The 17,076-nt window shown below is 40.2% G+C and overlaps 1 protein-coding gene across 1 annotated transcript; it reads left to right on the top strand.

Annotated features, from left to right (window-relative positions):
* Positions 1–1,736: 1,736 nt before the first annotated feature.
* Positions 1,737–3,932, top strand: LOC103705075 (scarecrow-like protein 3). The gene has a single exon (XM_008788671.4). The coding sequence runs from the start codon at positions 2,233–2,235 to the stop codon at positions 3,700–3,702; it is 1,470 nt and encodes a 489-aa protein (XP_008786893.1). The 5' UTR covers positions 1,737–2,232; the 3' UTR covers positions 3,703–3,932.
* The last annotated feature ends 13,144 nt before the right edge of the window (positions 3,933–17,076 follow it).

Here is a 17,076-nt window from a genome sequence, read left to right as displayed (position 1 = left end):
TATTTATTTTTTTATACAATGCGCCTCACACACAGCGGGCATCAGTACAACCAGCAAAATCAAAAAAAAAAAAAGGCACAAAATAGAAGGAGCGAATAGATGGTTCTTCCATATGAACCGTTCAGAGTGATGAGGTACCTCAATTTGCAGCATTGTTTACCTTCTGGTAAACATGAGTAGCTCGAAAGGAATCACACTCTTTCGAAAATCTGCAGATATCGTAGAGCAGCAGCAACCTGCTAGTACTATTCTGCTGGCCACGAGCCAAGCCGATCATCGTAGCCGAGCCCCTCTCGAGGAGGACACGATCAGCACCCAAAACGAGTCTCGCATAGTCGATGTCCTTCCGTGCGGCTCTGAGCTTAGCGCCGATAACAGTGGTATTGAAAATGCAGCCACTACTAATTTGGTGTTATAATCTCTAATAACAAATTTTGTGCCTCCGCTGCTTCTTTCCGCAGTAGCACTATCATCGAAGTTCATCCTGAAAAGCCAGGGCGTGGGGGCTCCTAACAAGTAGTTATCATTTCCTATGGTTCTTGGGGATGATAACTCATTTAATCTTCTTAAATTCCCCTTCATGTTTCTATTTTCGAGAACAGAGAACAGATCGTATAATTTCATCTATAAGAAGAATTGTGTTTATTAAATTACATAAAAATATCAATATATAGGTTTTTTCATGGTTGACAATGTTACAGTCATGCAGTAAAAACAACAGACCTTTTTACCTTGTTTCGGCCATAAATATTTCATCCGCCGGTCACGAGGTGCTTGCGCGATGAATTGACTTGACAGAGGGAGACGTGGGCCCGCCAGCCCACCGGAATAAAGAGAGCAAGTCCTCCTTTCCTTGCGACCACGTGACTGACACCTGCGACCTCCTCACCCTCCGTCCCAAAAACCCAACCGAAAACGTCACCCCAACCGTTCACACCTTCGTCCACCTGGCAGTGTACTGACCACAGAGGCCAGCTGGAGCCGTGACCCATACGGACTCGTTTGGTTTTTCTTTCTTAAATATTTTTTTCTTCTGAGAAGTAGATAGTTTGATATATAATATCTTAAAAAAATATTATATATATATATTTAATTGATCATAAAAAAATATCCGTTATATTTCTATTCTATCTAAAAATTTAAAAATATTTTTAAACAATTAATTTTTTTCATAACTCATGTGATATTTTTTAAAAAATTCAAAAAATTTTTCATTTTTTTATCAATTTTTTTCTTTTCTTACGTATCAAACAAATCTAAAATAATAAAAACTGACCAAATCAGTCCAAATCGAATGGTACAGAACCGTACCGATTTAATATGAGTGGTATTTAATATGTTAATTTTTTTTATATCATATTACTATTATGCTAATATGGCATCGAAACAACCAACTTTGGACCAACCATCCAAACAATGGCACTTATATAGTTTATTCATCCTCCTCTAATCTCCTACCACTTATTCCATTACTCTATTTCCAGGCTTGGGACGGATGAAATGAAACAGGAGGCAGAGAAGGTTTGGTCCAAAGAAGGGGTCCATGCCCAGGGGTGGAACATGCCCCCCACAGTCGTCCTTTTCCACCTCTTTGTCTCCCTGTCCTTCAACACCGGAGGATGGGAACGCTTGGAGCCATGGACGCGCCCAGCCGATGGAAACCCTTGGAGCCATGGACGCGCGCGCCCCGCCCAGCCCAGCCGATGGAAACGCTCGGAGGCATTCAAAAAAGGGCGCCGCCTCGCGATGCCCCACCCACGCTCCCAAGCTAAAAACAAAACCCAAAAGTCTGCGATGCCTTGGCGCTTGGTAGAGCGTGGCTGGACGCTAGTGGAGTCATGGAATAAGCCCAGGTCGGCCATTATTCCCCTTCTCCCACGTCAAGACAAAGAGACTTAACCGATTAAAATAAGACTGCAAGGATCGTCGACTGGAACGGTAAAAGAAAAACTCTCCTTCCCACAAATTCCAAATTCTTCAGGGCGCTCCCATACCGGCTCTCGAACGTATCCGTCCAAAAACGCTTCGCACTGGTCGCCAGTCCGTACATACCCCCCTTCCCAAATCCTGACACTTTCCTGACACCGGAATAAAATTTTTCCCATTTCAAACCCCAATCCACGCCTCTCCTCGTAGAAAAGCAGGTGCAGGTGCAGTTGCAGAGAGATATTGAAGGGACAATTTTCATTAATTTAGATTCATTCAAGAGATTTGCTTGTATTGATATTGTCGATGGGAGGGATGGTGCAGGACGAGGGATCGTCGTCGGTGACGTCGTCGCCGATGCAATGCTTCCCGCTGATTCCCCTATCGCCGGCGGCCCAGCTGATGTCGCCGCCGGTGCCGTGGCTTCGGGAGCTCAAGTCCGACGAGCGAGGGCTGTGCTTAATCCACCTCCTCCACAACTGCGCCAGCCACGTCGCCGCCGGCCAGCTCGAGCACGCCAACGCGTGTCTCGAGCACATCTCGCTTCTTGCCGCTCCCGACGGCGACACCATGCAGCGCATCGCGTCCCACTTCACGGAGGCGCTCGCCCGCCGCGTCCTCCGATCCTGGCCCGGCCTCTACCGCGCCCTCCACCCGCCGGCAGCGCCCGGCCGGCCGCCGCCCGACGCCCTCCTCGCCCGCCGCCACTTCTTCGACCTCTGCCCCTTCGTCCGCCTCGCCTTCGTCGTCTCCAACCAGGCCATCCTGGAGGCGATGGAGGGGGAGCGGGTGGTCCACGTCGTCGACCTCGGCGGCCCCGCCTCCGACGCTGCCCAATGGGCCGCCCTCCTCCAGGCCCTCCGCGCCCGCCCCGAGGGCCCGCCCCACCTCCGCCTCACCGTCGTCCATGACCACAAGGAATTCCTCGACCTCACCGCCGTGCGCCTCACCGAGGAGGCCGAGCGCCTCGACATCCCCTTCCAATTCCACCCCGTCGTCGCGCGCCTCGACAACCTCGACGTCGAGATGCTCCGCGTCAAGACCGGCGAGGCGGTAGCCATCAGCTCCGTGCTTCAGCTGCACACACTTCTCGCCGCCGACGACGCCGCCGCCGCCGTCGCGGGCCACCGAAGGAAGACCCCGTCACCCTTGGCCAAGAATCCCAGCATGGCCCAGCTCCATAGAATTGTCCAAATGAACTACCAGGGCACGCTTGGGGAGCTGCTGGAGAAAGACCATGCCAACGGGCGCAGCCCGAGCCAGGACTCGGCTTCGTCGTCGTCTCTTGCGTTAGCCCCGTCGCCCAAGACGGAGTGCTTCCTGGCATCGCTGTGGGGGCTGTCGCCGAAGGTCATGGTGGTGACGGAGCAGGAGTCGAACCACAACGCGCCGACGCTGACGGCGCGGTTCATGGAGGCTCTCAATTTCTATGCAGCACTGTTTGATTGCCTCGAGTCGACGGTGCCGAGGATGTCCGTGGAGCGGGCGAGGATCGAGAAGATGCTGTTCGGGGAAGAGATCAAGAATATCATCGCTTGCGAGGGCGGGGAGAGGAGGGAGCGCCACGAGAAGCTGGAGAAATGGGTGCAGAGGCAGGAGCTCGCCGGGTTCCGAAGGTTGCCGCTGAGCTACCTGGCGATGCTGCAGGCCAGGAGGCTGCTTCAGAGTTATGGGTGCGAGGGGTACAAGGTCAGGGAGGAGGATGGCTGTTTCTTTTTCTGCTGGCACGATAGACCCCTCTTCTCTGTTTCAGCTTGGAGGTTCGGGAGATTTTAGCGAGTTGTGTGAGTTGTGGAGACTCTCATTTTCCTGCCAACTTCTTGTATAAAGGCTTTAATTTCTTCTTCTTCTTCTTCTTCTTTTTCGCTTGCTTTATTCAAATGCATAACATTTTTGACAAGAATATGGTTTGCAGATCATTATATTTTCAGTTTCTTTGCTCAAATCCATTATGGAAATATATTGTTGTGGTATAAAGGGGATGCAACCCCACGTATGTTTTTGTATAATGGTTGGCATAAAACTATGGTCACATTTTATGAACATAAATTCTAAGTTGAGCTGGGTAAGATTTGTGTGTGAAGATTGAGCTGGGAAGACTTGGTTCCTCATGAAAAAGGGCTTTCGACCTCATTATTTGGGTTATATTGCTTTGATCACCATGAACTCGCGTATCTTTGGGTTTTATGATGGATCTTCTGGAAAATCGAAATCTATGCTCTTCAAATTTGATCATCCATTTTTCCTTCCAATTTTGGTTTGGCCGGTAAGAAGCTCTGTCACTGAACTGCCATTCTTTCAGAGACTTTTCTCTGAGTTGAGGAGACTTTGGTTCTGTTGCTTCTGATAACCATGTGATGCTATTATTCTTTTGTAAACTTATTGATGGCTTGAAAAGCTGACCTCCATATTCTCCTGTTATTCTTAGGGTGAAAATGGCTGCCTTGGGGAACCAATTCCTTAATATTGTTAACTTCTGGCTCTCATGGATGTTGGAAGACTACTTTATATCCTCATTGGGCATCAGAACGCTGGTTCATTCTATTTGTGTGCTGCTGCTTCGGAATTTAAATGGTTTTATCCCGTGACAATCCCATGATTACAATTTTGTAGGGGGAATGACAGTTTCCAAGAATTGTAGCATATGTAATGCCCTTCTAGGGATTCTTGTCATGGTGAGATGTTGATGAGAATTTAAGAAATTGCCATGGATGTAATTGGACTGCTCAGAAGTTGTGAAACAGTGTTGAGAAGCTGAAACTGCTATATGCTCCTAAAATCACTGTGCAAAGATGAGGATTTGAATTAGCTGCTGAATAGAGTCAAGGCAGTGGCATAGAAGCACGCTTATTTCTGCAAATCCTTTCTCTCACCTTGAGTCTTTCATGCCAAAAAAAAAAAGTGACTTTAGTTCGAAATTATCCACTATTGGAGGGGCATTGGGGCTTCTTCTCTGTTCTTTTGTTGCTTGGCTTGTCGGATTGTTGTTAGGCATCTCGGTTCGTGGTAGCCCTAGTTGTGATTTCCATAAGCTTTCTCCCCTTTCTTTTTGGCGTTTTGGCCTGTGGAATTGTTGTTGGGCATCTCTTTTGGCAGTAGTCATAATTTTCGTTCTCCATGAGCTTTCTTCCCTCTTGCTTTTGGCTTGTCTACCTGCTTGTTTGGTATTTTGTCCTTGAACTTGCCATGTTAGAAGACATACCTTTGGTTATGGTCTGAAAAGGTGGTCGGTTTTGTTTCTTTGCATGCGGTATTGATCCTAGCAAAATATTGGATGGTTTGACACTAAAGCATCATCTGTCGTATTTCTAAGGATAAATTCCTGAGGCTAAGACTTGGAGCTTTCATCCATGAAGGAAGATCCTCCTCATTGGATGCATTGATTTTGTTTGCTTCTGCTTGGGACAATAGTATTGTTCTTCTGTGGGCCTGCAACTAGCCAGGCATTTACTTGTGCCTTTGCCAATTCCTCTAGTTTCTTTCCACGCACAAGATTGGAATTTTGTAAGGCATATAGCAGGATTAAAGGCAGCTTATAATTCGGATACCTTGATGGATTTTTGTGCGATTATGTCATGCTATTAGAGCGAGGAGTTGGACAGTGATGAAGCTGGTTAGAATGCTTGCACTAATGCTCGCTAGAATTCTATTTGCTTGCATTAATATTGATTAAAATTTGACATGCGTGAAATAACAGTAAAGAGCATCAAAAGAGTGGATTTGATTCTATGGAAGAATAGGTCAAAAGTTATAGTGATGGGAAAAGAAGAAATTTCAAATTTAAGAAGCAAAAAAAAAAGACAGTGTAGCGCAAGGAGTCTCAATCACAGCCGCTCGAGTATGGCACGATGGCCTCCGAGGCCCTCTCAATCATGGCCATCGTGCCATACACAGAAGGCCGTGATTGGAAGACCGACCATTTCCAACTCCAACACCAAACTAGATGGGAGACTGGTGCAACTCTTGAATCCAAGATGCTTTCCTTCCCTAACTTTTGTTACATCAGCTTTGAACAGCTGATGTTGGGCTTGGCCATTAATCTTTTTCACGCCTAGGTTTCTAAGTTAGGGCCTTGGGTGATTTCAGATCTTTGCCTCTTTAATTTTGGGTCCAAAGGACAGTCCCAGAGGTAAATCAATTGGAAAGAATTCTAACCTGATGAGAAAGGGGCATCAATGAAGCTTTAATCATCAAGGACCCGAGTCACAAAAATGGAGAGACTCTGCTGGTAGAATTAAATTGAGAGGATTTTTAAAGAGACGGCAACATGAAGGAGACCAATAACTTAGTTACACTCTAAGATTACCTTATGTAAAACAAACCACATTTCAAGGTGCAAAAAGAATTTAGATGAGAATCGAAAAAAATAAGTAGCAAACAGCCAGGTTAACTTGCAGATAAACCGAGGAGGGATAGGATGATATGATCTCATTAACTGCCTGCTGCACCATTTCTCAAATATTAAAAAAAGACCATCATTCTAGCTTGCCATAGATTTAAGTACATAAAGTAAATGGCTCATTCAAAGAAAATATATCTGAATTCATTATACTATGCATCCATATATAGCTGGGCAATCGGTCACTTAAGTTAAAGACGACGCCTGCTAAATTTAAGTGATGTCACAAAAAGAGGAATGCATAAGCCAAATGTCCTCATCAAATACTTGCAGTGAGTGGTTTACACAAGTAAAACTCTCATCAACCATTAGATTAAGCCCACTGATGCACTTGGCTACATCACCTGCCAAGAAGAGCACAGCCTGCGCTACCCTCTCATTCTCAGGCAAATGGGTTAAATGTTTCTATGCAATTTAAAATAAAAGTCAATGGAGAGATACATTATCGAAACTCTTTGATCCCCCTCTTAACACAAAATACCTTAAGTAAAACTAAACTTTCAGATATAAAAAAGAAGGGCAGTCTAGTGCCATGAGGCTTCTGCCATTATAGGGTCTGTAAAGGGTCAGTTGATATAGCTCGTGCAGAGAGGATGTTTCGGAGGATTAAATTCTTGAAACTCATGTCACGATGGAGCAACCTTACTATTGCACCGTGGCTCACTCTTTTATCATTACGCAACCTTACATCCACAAGTGGAGAGGCTGTTTCCAGTTCCCTTATATCCTTCTCTCTGAAGGAAATGAAGAAATAATAGTTAAAGTAGAGATAGAGAGAGTAGAAGGCCCAATGGGATCTCCCTTCCCATAAACTTTCAGACATAGGCCCACAGAATAAGAAACTGGCGCAAGGTACATTCAATCATGAGGAAGAGTAAGAACATAGACTAGGAGGAGAGGACACAATGCACTAAAAGAGGAATCCTTATTTGAAGTTTTTTGTAACTTTATCAGATCTCGTTCTCATGGTTTGGACAGTTGGAAGAAGGGAAGGGATGACAGCTAGGTTCTCTACAATGTGGAGTAATGGAAGAGATGGAAAAAGGAAATGAAAAAAATCCAAGTTAATTCCAAAATTCAGAGTTTAATAATTTTGTCCTTCTAAAGGAAACAGATAACATTTTTAAAAAAATGTTTCACAACATAGGAAAGATGAATACCAAAAATTTCCTTTTTTACTGCCACTTGATCCAAAAAGTTTACTTCAAATTAAAGTTCAATCATCCACATAGCTAGACATCGCTGTAGATACAATTTGTTAAATGGTGAAAAACTTGCATGCAAAATGAGTAATTTCATGATAATAACTTTTTTTTTTTTACTTTTTTTATAAAATTATAGTCCATAAGACATCAACTTAAGTTATGCTGCAATACTTAAGCAAGGTCTATATAGCTCTTGCTTGCAGAAGTTTAAAATGGTAATATAACAAAAAATTTTTTTTCTCCTATACACGACATAAATGCACACACATAAGCAAGCATGCATAAATACACATATTTATTATAATATTTGAAGAAATTTTCATCTCCCAATTCCATGTGTTCTGTCCTTTTAGCCAAGAACTATTTATTGAGCACATTATGGGTCCTACAAGCATCTGGTTACAATGCACTTCGATAACACAAGAACTTAACTGGATCTGGCCTGAGTGCAGTCTTTTAGTCATATTTTTAAGATGCAATTCCAGGTTTCCCCCTTTGTCGAACCCAAAAAAACTTCTTGGACCCCCTGAAATTTGATGTCTTTCCAGATCTCCACAAAACTTGCAAAAAATAAGTTCAAATTTGGGAAAATGCTTTCTACAAATTCAACTTATCACCTATGAGCAAGATCAAGTTAAAAACATAAGAGAACCTGAAAATAAGGCATTTAGCCACGTTTGTGTGGGTTTTCACTTTAATTGGTCAGTTCTGGACATAAGTAATTGAAATTACTGAAACTCAAAAAGTTTCAGTTTCTAAAGCAAATCAAGACACAACCAAAGCCTGAAAACTTCAGCCAAAACTTAAATCTCGGGCCTTATGTTGCTCGAGAACTATTTAGAAAATTTACTGGTCAAAATTAAATTTAACAAAAAAAAATCAGGTCACCACATTCCCCTGAGCTAGCCGTTTACTTTTGATCTGAATGGTACTATTCATTTTGAGACTTTTGGTATCTCTTTATTTTTTTTCTCCCAAGGAGTGCGCGTTGGGGGAGGTGGGGAGTGGTTTACTACGGAGATAAGATTTTTGCCGTATTGTAAATCCTAGGGTTGGTTATATTGGTACGAAGTACCGGTGCGGACCAGTATGGTACACCCTCTCTACTGATGCATGGTCTACTGTTCGAGGCGATGTGTCGGTATTATAGCAATTGGCATATTCAAGCCTTGATATCTTATGATAGGTATGGTATGATATGCTTAGTATAGAGCAGTGTGGATCGGTAAAGCAAATCTTGATTGCTTCAGATTATCTTAAAATGGTTCAAATTATTCTCAAGTAATTAGAATTTATATGTTCCTCGAGTACTTGTAAAGTAGTGGAAGATACTTTATGATAAGTTCTGTAACCTGTCTGGAAAAAAAAAAAATATTATGAGTCGTAGTCACTTGATTGGTGCTGGCTCCTTTTGAAACATTTAGTTGAATTTCTAAAATGTGATAGATGCTTTTCTTCTTAACAATATTCTCTGTATACAAGTCACATGCTCTACTTATGATGGAATCAACTACAGTATTCACTCATAGATGAGAACAACATTAGAGGAACTTTCAAATTCAAAGAAATTGGCGGATGGGAGAAAGGAGGGAAGGAAGCTATGCATGAGATCATAGACATTGGAAATATAATTCTTAAACAGATTTTAGTAACTACTAAGTCATTTATTAAATCTATTATTTATTTCATATCTTTATCTTAAATCATATGAATTTCCCCATTTATTCATATGTTTCTCATAAATATAACCATTACCACGGCTACCGAGCCTTATCCAAGTCGTCTTTATGGATCCTTCATCTCTAATTCTTGTTAATTAGACAAACTAATTACTGTCACTGCAACCTATTTTGAATAATTTCTAGCAAGATTATCCAGTTATCTTCGGTTATTTGAGAGCCTGGTCAAAGTCACTACACATGCCCATACAATTTGTCAACCCTGATTCCTTTATTAAATCATTCCACACCCTAGACTTCCTTGGTCTACCGTACTTGCTACACTCATCTTGTGCAATTAACCCTTTTTTCTTATTCAACGTTCCAAAATAGAATATTTTGGACAGAAGAAAGAGCTTGGTCCAAACATGATGCGTTAATACCTAGAAAACTTGTCGGACTTTTCAATCATAGTAAAAGATTAAAATTCTAGGAATGAAAAAAATCAACTTCTCAGGTTGCCTAATGAAACATGGGAAAGGAAGTATCAGCAAGAAGGGAGAGTGGCTAAAGGAAAATTACATCTACCAGCACATACTGTGCAATGTCGAAGTATCTTCAGAACCTATGAGTTAGCTGACGGCAAGAGGGCCATTTTCGTGGGCTACTCTTTTCAAGAGTTTTCAATCAAGAAAGGAGCCTTGCAACTTCCTCTTTCTTTTAGAGAGTCATAATTCCTGAGAAACAAATCATAATTCCGTTCCATTTCTCTTCCAAGTTTCTACTTACCACCATCCCCTCTCCTCTTTCATAATCTATACTTTTCCATCTGGAAACCCCATTAAGAAATCTATACTCCCTTAGGTTGTCTTTATTCTATAATACTCCTATAAGGTTTCTGAATTGTTAGCTGTATATGAGCTATATTTCTAGCTATATATGAACTGTATTATTAGCTGTATATGAGCTGTAGTACATAGCCACCTTCAACTATAAAAGATGAGCTATGGCACTGTTTGGTGTGTGGAACAAAGATTATCTCCCGTTCCTCTACGTCTCTCCCCTCTCCCCCCCCTATGTTTCTCACATGAATCTTGATTCGAATGGTAAAGAACTTGTCGTATGTGGCAAGAGGTGGGGGTTACAATTTTGAATAACGTCACCCTTTGGTTCAACCCCGTATCCAGAAATCTTGGATTTCACCAGTGGCTCAGTCTGCCTTGGGCCTGGGCTCTAGTCTATATAGGGATGGGATGGGTGCAAGATAGTGAATAACAATAATAATGTTAGCCTCATCTTACATATATTCTGAAAAAGAGAGGAAAAAAAAGGGAGAAAAAAAAGAAAAAAATCAATCCATAATTATGGGTCCTGGACTGACTCTTGACACCATCAATGGTTTGTTTTGAAGGCTTGCCTCTAATAAGAGAGAGTAGATTTGTGCCATGATAACACTCTCTCTTGGTGAGAGGACAAGGCATTCAATATTTATATTAGGAAATAAGAAAAAAAGGCATGCCTTGATCGGGAAAGCTAGCAAGAAGTGTGGAACAAAGTTGAGAGATGACAACAGGAAGATGGAGAAAGAAGATGGCAACATGAAGATGGAAGAAGGGAAAGAATTGAAGCGGGATAGAGTTCTGCTTGAGTTCTAATCATGACAGATTTGAATTTCAGATGGTTTATATTTTCATAAAGAATACAGATATTTTAAATGGAAAAATTATGTCATTAGATTAAGTGGTACTGAATCAAGTTGTCTGCTATCTATCTGGCTGCTCACATTTAGGGGTGGCAATCTTGTCGGCTTAGACCAGATATGGATCGGATCATATATGGGATAGATCAACAATTTGTCAATCGAAATCCAACCCTGTTAACTAAACGGATAAAAACTTCATATCCTAATCTAGCTCTTTTATTAGACAAGTAACCTAATCATATCTACAATAGGTTGAATCAAGTTAAACAGATTAAACGGTTAAGCATGTTTGCCCCTGCTCACATTGGGCATATTAAAGTATATGCGCATCGCTCAAATAATATTATATATACACACATACATACATACATACATACATACATACATACACACACATACACACACACACATATATATTGGAGGAAAAAGAGAGATGCCTTCTACGTTACCCGTAATTTTTGACATGATATAGTGAACTGGAGATGCATGCTAGCAGTCTTAATATTAAAAAAAAAAACAGGGGAGAGAGAGAGAGATGCACCAACACAACACAAAGAATAAAAAAAGGAAGCAGATCCATTTTGAAAGACTAGGAGGAAGCGATTTAGCTCATTGGTGGATGTCCCTCAGCCAACTGGGCCCATCCAGCCCAAAGCTTAAGCCTATAGTCAAAATTCCAGATCAAACAATTCGGCACCAGCCCACAAAGATGACAGAACATTGCTAATGAAAGCAGAAGCGTAGCCCATGAACCAGCATAAAAATAAATAGAACAAAGAACTTGTAAGGCTTCCTTCTGAACAAAAATTTGAGAGTTTCTTTCCAAAACAGAGCACATATTATGCACCTACTTGATGCTCTTGGGAACGCTATTCGGTCACGGGGGCTTTGCTATTAATCTTATATCTCCTCACTTATTAAAAAAAGGTTTAAGACATCTCATTCTCTTACTAGATTTTTGAAAAAAGAAAAAAAAAACTTTTCATGGAATGCTTTAGACTAGCTGAAAATTAAATAAAAAAAATTACGTTTGACTCCGTAAAAATGAACCCGACCTGAAGTTAGACGTATCACACTTTATTATCTCTCTCAATCTGCAGGTATTTTGTGGCCCACTACAAGTTGGGACGTCCTGATGCTCTCCAAACGACCCACGGCCCCAATGGTTGTCGTTGTCTTCCTTTCTTTCCGTTATCTGTGGAAAAAGAATAAAAGGAGAAAGACAGAAGAAAGCAGAGTCCAGCAGAAAGAGAACATTGGGAAACTGTGATCTTCCTGGAAGACAACCGTTGTCCTTCTATTCTTGTCGTCGTCTAATGATATAAAATTAGAACAAAAATTATATGGGGCCAGATACCAAAGAAAAAAAAAGAAAAAGAAAAAACCTGACCCTCTATTTTACCATATCTTTTAAAAAAAAATTGAAACTTTTCGTGCCAATGAATGATTAAAAAATTACAAAAGAAAAATCACACATGGTATTTTTTTTCTTTTTTATTTTTAAAATATGCTTTTTACCGATACACACTGTAGGTGGTACATATCAAGAAAATTAGTTATCTAACAAATCAATATATGGCTCTAGATAAATCGATAAATAATTTTTATGATAATACAGTACAATGCAAAGGTCCTAAAATGATATCTTCACATTACACAATACATGGTCAGATGATACATACTTAATAAATCAGATGGATGAGATGGTTTGACGAGAAGGAAGAGAAATGAAAAAACTCGACGAGGAAGAAAGAGGATGCTGCATGCAATTTTTTTTGTAATTTTTTTTAATTACAAAGATTCTATTAGTAGGAGAAGTCCTCCATTTTTGGGTTTCTCCTTCAAAATGTTCACCGGAGAACATGATTTTTATTCGTAAAAGTGATACCATTTGGTTGCCACTCTTTTAGGTCACAGAGTTCTCTAGATTTTTTTTTTATCAGTAAATATTACCAGAAAGAAAGAATCTCCAAATAAAGGCGTTCACTGCAGCCCACAGAAAAAAGCGGTTTCCATGTGCATTAAATAATGCCGAAAAGAAAGAATCTCTCAATAAAGGTGTTCGCTGCGGCACACGGAAAAAAAAAAAAAAGCTGTTTCCATGTTTGCATCATGGCGCCCCACGGTGATGGTCTCAATGCCAGAAGACATCCGATCCGTACGATCTGGGCCAATACAATCAAGTCTGCTGTATAGAAAGCTAATTTTCCTGTGGCTAGCGCGTAACACACCAGCCCGTACCCAACTGGGGACCGCGACGCCGTGGGAATAGATAGATAATATTATAATTTTACGTATCTTATATCTTGGGCTAATTAACTTATGCATCTAATTCTAATCAGTGAAGCAATATGTCACTTAATGTGCACCAAGCATGTTGGCTAACTCATTTTGGCATAATGTTATGTGAATTGTAAACTATCTAATTCATTTGATTTTCTAGGAGGGCAATTGTGAATTTTTATAAATTTTTTTTTCATGAATACCCTTCTAAAATTGATATTTGCATGAATATCTTTGTAAAATACTTATTTTGCTATTTTATCTTTTTTTTATTCTTATTTTTGCATATGTACCCATGTCATCTAATGTTGTTAAAAATTTAACGGTTTTACATTAAAATGACTAAAATGCTTGTAATGGAAAGATGTGCGAAAGGAAATATTTATAAGACGATTGCGATGGGAGATAAAAAAATAATTTCAAATTTTTATTTTATTTTTTAATTAAAATAAATTTAGATTTTTATTAATGGTGTTAGAAGAATCATTATATTAGAGGTATTTGTGCAAAAACAGTATTTTATAAGGGCACAGAAATAAATATAAATTTGAAGAGGGTATCCATGCAAATTTAAATTTTTAGAAAGATATTCATAAAAAAAGAAATCTTGTTTTGTTATATTATTTTACTCAATCAAATCCTTCTTCGTAACCTCACCATGGTTGCTTTTGCTCTGAGAGAATTTCTAAAACTAGTTCCTTACATTCAATATGAAAAAGAGAAGAAATCATTCTATTTGCTTCCCTCCCCCCGCCCCCCCCAAAAAAAAAAAAAAAAAAAATAAAAAATCATCAATTATTGCATTAGATTTGTGCCTTTGTTTGCATTTCCGATGTCGTAGTACAGTTACATTGCTTTAGATCCTCATCGTCGTCGTCCCTCGTAGAAGACTGTATGAAACGGTGGCTCCTTATAGATTTATCTCGCCATGATTTGTTGATCTCTTGAAAACGAATTCCTTGTGAAACTACATGAATATTTCATGCAAATTCATGGACAAACAGGGCTGGATCTTACTGGTTGAAGACATATTTAATGTGTAGGAGGTTCCCCGTATGAATCCTGTCTGAAATGTAATTATAATAAAAATTCATGAAGTCGAGATGGCATGTATTTAATTGACATGCATTCCTCAAAGAAATCAAAACAAATATCTTTTCTATTTGGGACTTGTGTTTCTCTTTGTATCAAGACCTCTTTGAGGACGTGTGTTAGGTTTGCGACCAACCAGGCCGAAGTTCACATTATTGGTTAGCAGTTTCTACCCTCAATTGAGGGTCCACACGCATTATAATTGGGATGAGAGTTGTTGGGCTACATTAATTAATGGCTTCTACATATAACACAAAAATGCATTAGTTTGATATTAGCTGTTTTTTTTTATTACAAAATCATTTAGTATTTGCTGACATAGCTCTAAAGTATCAACCAATTCATGAAGAATGAGTGACCCCTTAGCATGGCTTCCAATTTGGTCGAGATCCTGGTTTGTATTGGTAGTTCTTGGTTTATATTGGTATAAAGCATGATATATAGAGAACTCGGTGACCTAATAATTTTCTTGGATGATGTAAATCAATAAATCTCAAGATATCGACCAATAAAATGTAGTTATATACATCTTTCAACCATCCTTTAATATATTTCGAATATTTTTAATTAATATATTTTAAATTCAATGTCACAATATTTAATCTTGAATTTGTTATATTGGTGAGGATCATTGATGGATCCATCATGGAAGAATGAAAGAAAAAGGAGAAAGAAGAACGGAAGGTCTCGGAAGGGCTGAAGAAAAGCTTGGAAGGCAAGGAATCTACTAGAGACCTACATACAGTCAATCAAATGAGCAACACCTAGATCATTTGCGATAGGTATGCACAACCCTGACGAATAAAAACTTGTATGCCAACCTCAAGAAGTGTTCATTCTTCACTTCTCATATCAACTTCTTGGGTTACATTATTTTCTCGGAGGGCTTGTCTGCTGACCTTGATAAGATCACTGTGATAGTAGAGTGGCCCAAGCCCAAAATCTTCAGTGAGGTTCGCAGTTTTTATGGGCTGGCTACTTTCTACCGCTGTTTCATTATAGGGTTTAGCACATTTATGTCTCCAGTCACTAATTGCCTCAAGAAGGCGACTTTCATTGGACTAGCGCTACTGCTAAAGCATTTAGCGACATCAAGAAGAAGATGACTGAGGCGCCAGTTATGTACCTGCCTGACTTTAGTAAAGCTTTTGAAGTGGAGTGTGATGCATCTAGCCTTGGTATACGTGAAGTGCTCAGTCAAGAATGCCATCTCGTAGCATATTTTAGTGAAAAAGGTAAATGAGACTAAGCAGAAATATTCTACCTATAACAAAAAATTCTATGCCATAGTCTAGGCCCTCCGGTATTGGCATCATTATCTGCTGCCTAATGAATTTATTCTCTACTTTGATCATGAAGCTCTTCGCTACCTTAATTTCCAAAAAAAACTGAACTCTAGGCATGCCAAATGGGTTGAGTTCCTTCAGGAATACACTTTTGTCCTAAAATACACATCAAGTGCCTCAAACACAGCTGCTAATGCACTGAGTCATCGAGTGACCCTCCTCTCAACCATGTCTGTTAATATCACGGGCTTCGACAAACTTATCGAGAACTACTTATCTTGCCCTAATTTTGGGGAACTCTACAAAGCCCTCGCTAATGGACGAGGACCTTCGATCGATGGGTTTCATCTTCAAGATGGTTATTTGTTTAAGGCAGCAAAGCTTTATATCCCACGGACATCAGTAAGAGATTTTTTGGTGTGAAAAGTACATGCAAGTGGCCTTTCCGGGTATTTCGGACGGGATAAGTCCATTGAAGAGGTGGAATGTCAATTCTTCTAGCCTAGCCTAAAAAGAGACGTTGCTAAAATCATTGGCTAATGTCGGACTTGCCAATTAGCCAAACACCGAAAACAGAACACTAGCCTATCTACCCCTTTACTGGTATCAGATCGTCCTTGGCATGACATCAGTTTGGACTTTGTACTTGGTCTTCCCCGTACCTTTAAAAAACACGATTCCATTATTGTAATCGTTGACCATTTTTCAAAAATGGCCCACTTTATCCTTTGTTCAAAAACTTTTGATGCCTCCAAGTGGCCAAACTCTTCTTTGATGAGATTGTCAAACTCTATGCTTTCCAAACACCGTCGTGTCCGACAAAGATGTCCGTTTCATGAGTTACTTCTAGAAAACTTTGTGGCACATGGTTGGTACAAAATTCAAATTTTTCACTACTTACCATCCACAAACTGACGGCCAGACCGAAGTGGTGAACCGAAGTCTTGGTAACCTCTTACGAGCCCTTGTGGGCAAACACACTCGTAATTGGGATTTATTTCTTCCTGTAGCATATTTTACATACAATAATTCAGTCAATAGGTCCATAGGCATGAGTCTATTTGAGGTCGTGCATGGTTACAAAGCTAGGAAACCTTTAAATCTTTTATCTATGTCACCACATGTTAGGTTTTTTAAATCTGCACATACATTTGTACAATATATTCATGAGTTACATCAAGAAATCCACAAGTGCATCCATGCAAGTAATACTCACTATAAACTGCAAGTTGATTCCCACATACGTGCCAAAGAATTTCAAACTGGGAATTATGTCATAATTCATATTCGACCTGAACGATTTTCTTCTGAAACCATTAAGAAATTGCAGGCTCGTAGTGCCGGGCCAGTCAGAATGTTGTATAGGGTTGGCACTAATGCCTATGTCATTGTCCTTCCATTTGATTTTGGTATTAACCCAACTTTTAATGTTGAAGATTTGGTTGCTTAAAAGGGGCCACCAACAATCTCCGATGACCCTTTTGCTGAGCCCTCCCCTGAGCCCGTTGATTCCCCTATTACTGAT

The sequence above is a fragment of the Phoenix dactylifera genome, chromosome 12, assembly GCF_009389715.1.
Source record: "Phoenix dactylifera cultivar Barhee BC4 chromosome 12, palm_55x_up_171113_PBpolish2nd_filt_p, whole genome shotgun sequence".
NCBI classification, from domain to species: domain Eukaryota; kingdom Viridiplantae; phylum Streptophyta; class Magnoliopsida; order Arecales; family Arecaceae; genus Phoenix; species Phoenix dactylifera.
This window is presented reverse-complemented; position numbering and strand designations above follow the sequence as displayed.

Bases quoted from the DNA above. Each gene is read 5' to 3' on its own strand.
- LOC103705075 (XM_008788671.4), top strand. From the start codon at position 2,233: ATGGGAGGGATGGTGCAGGACGAGGGATCGTCGTCGGTGACGTCGTCG.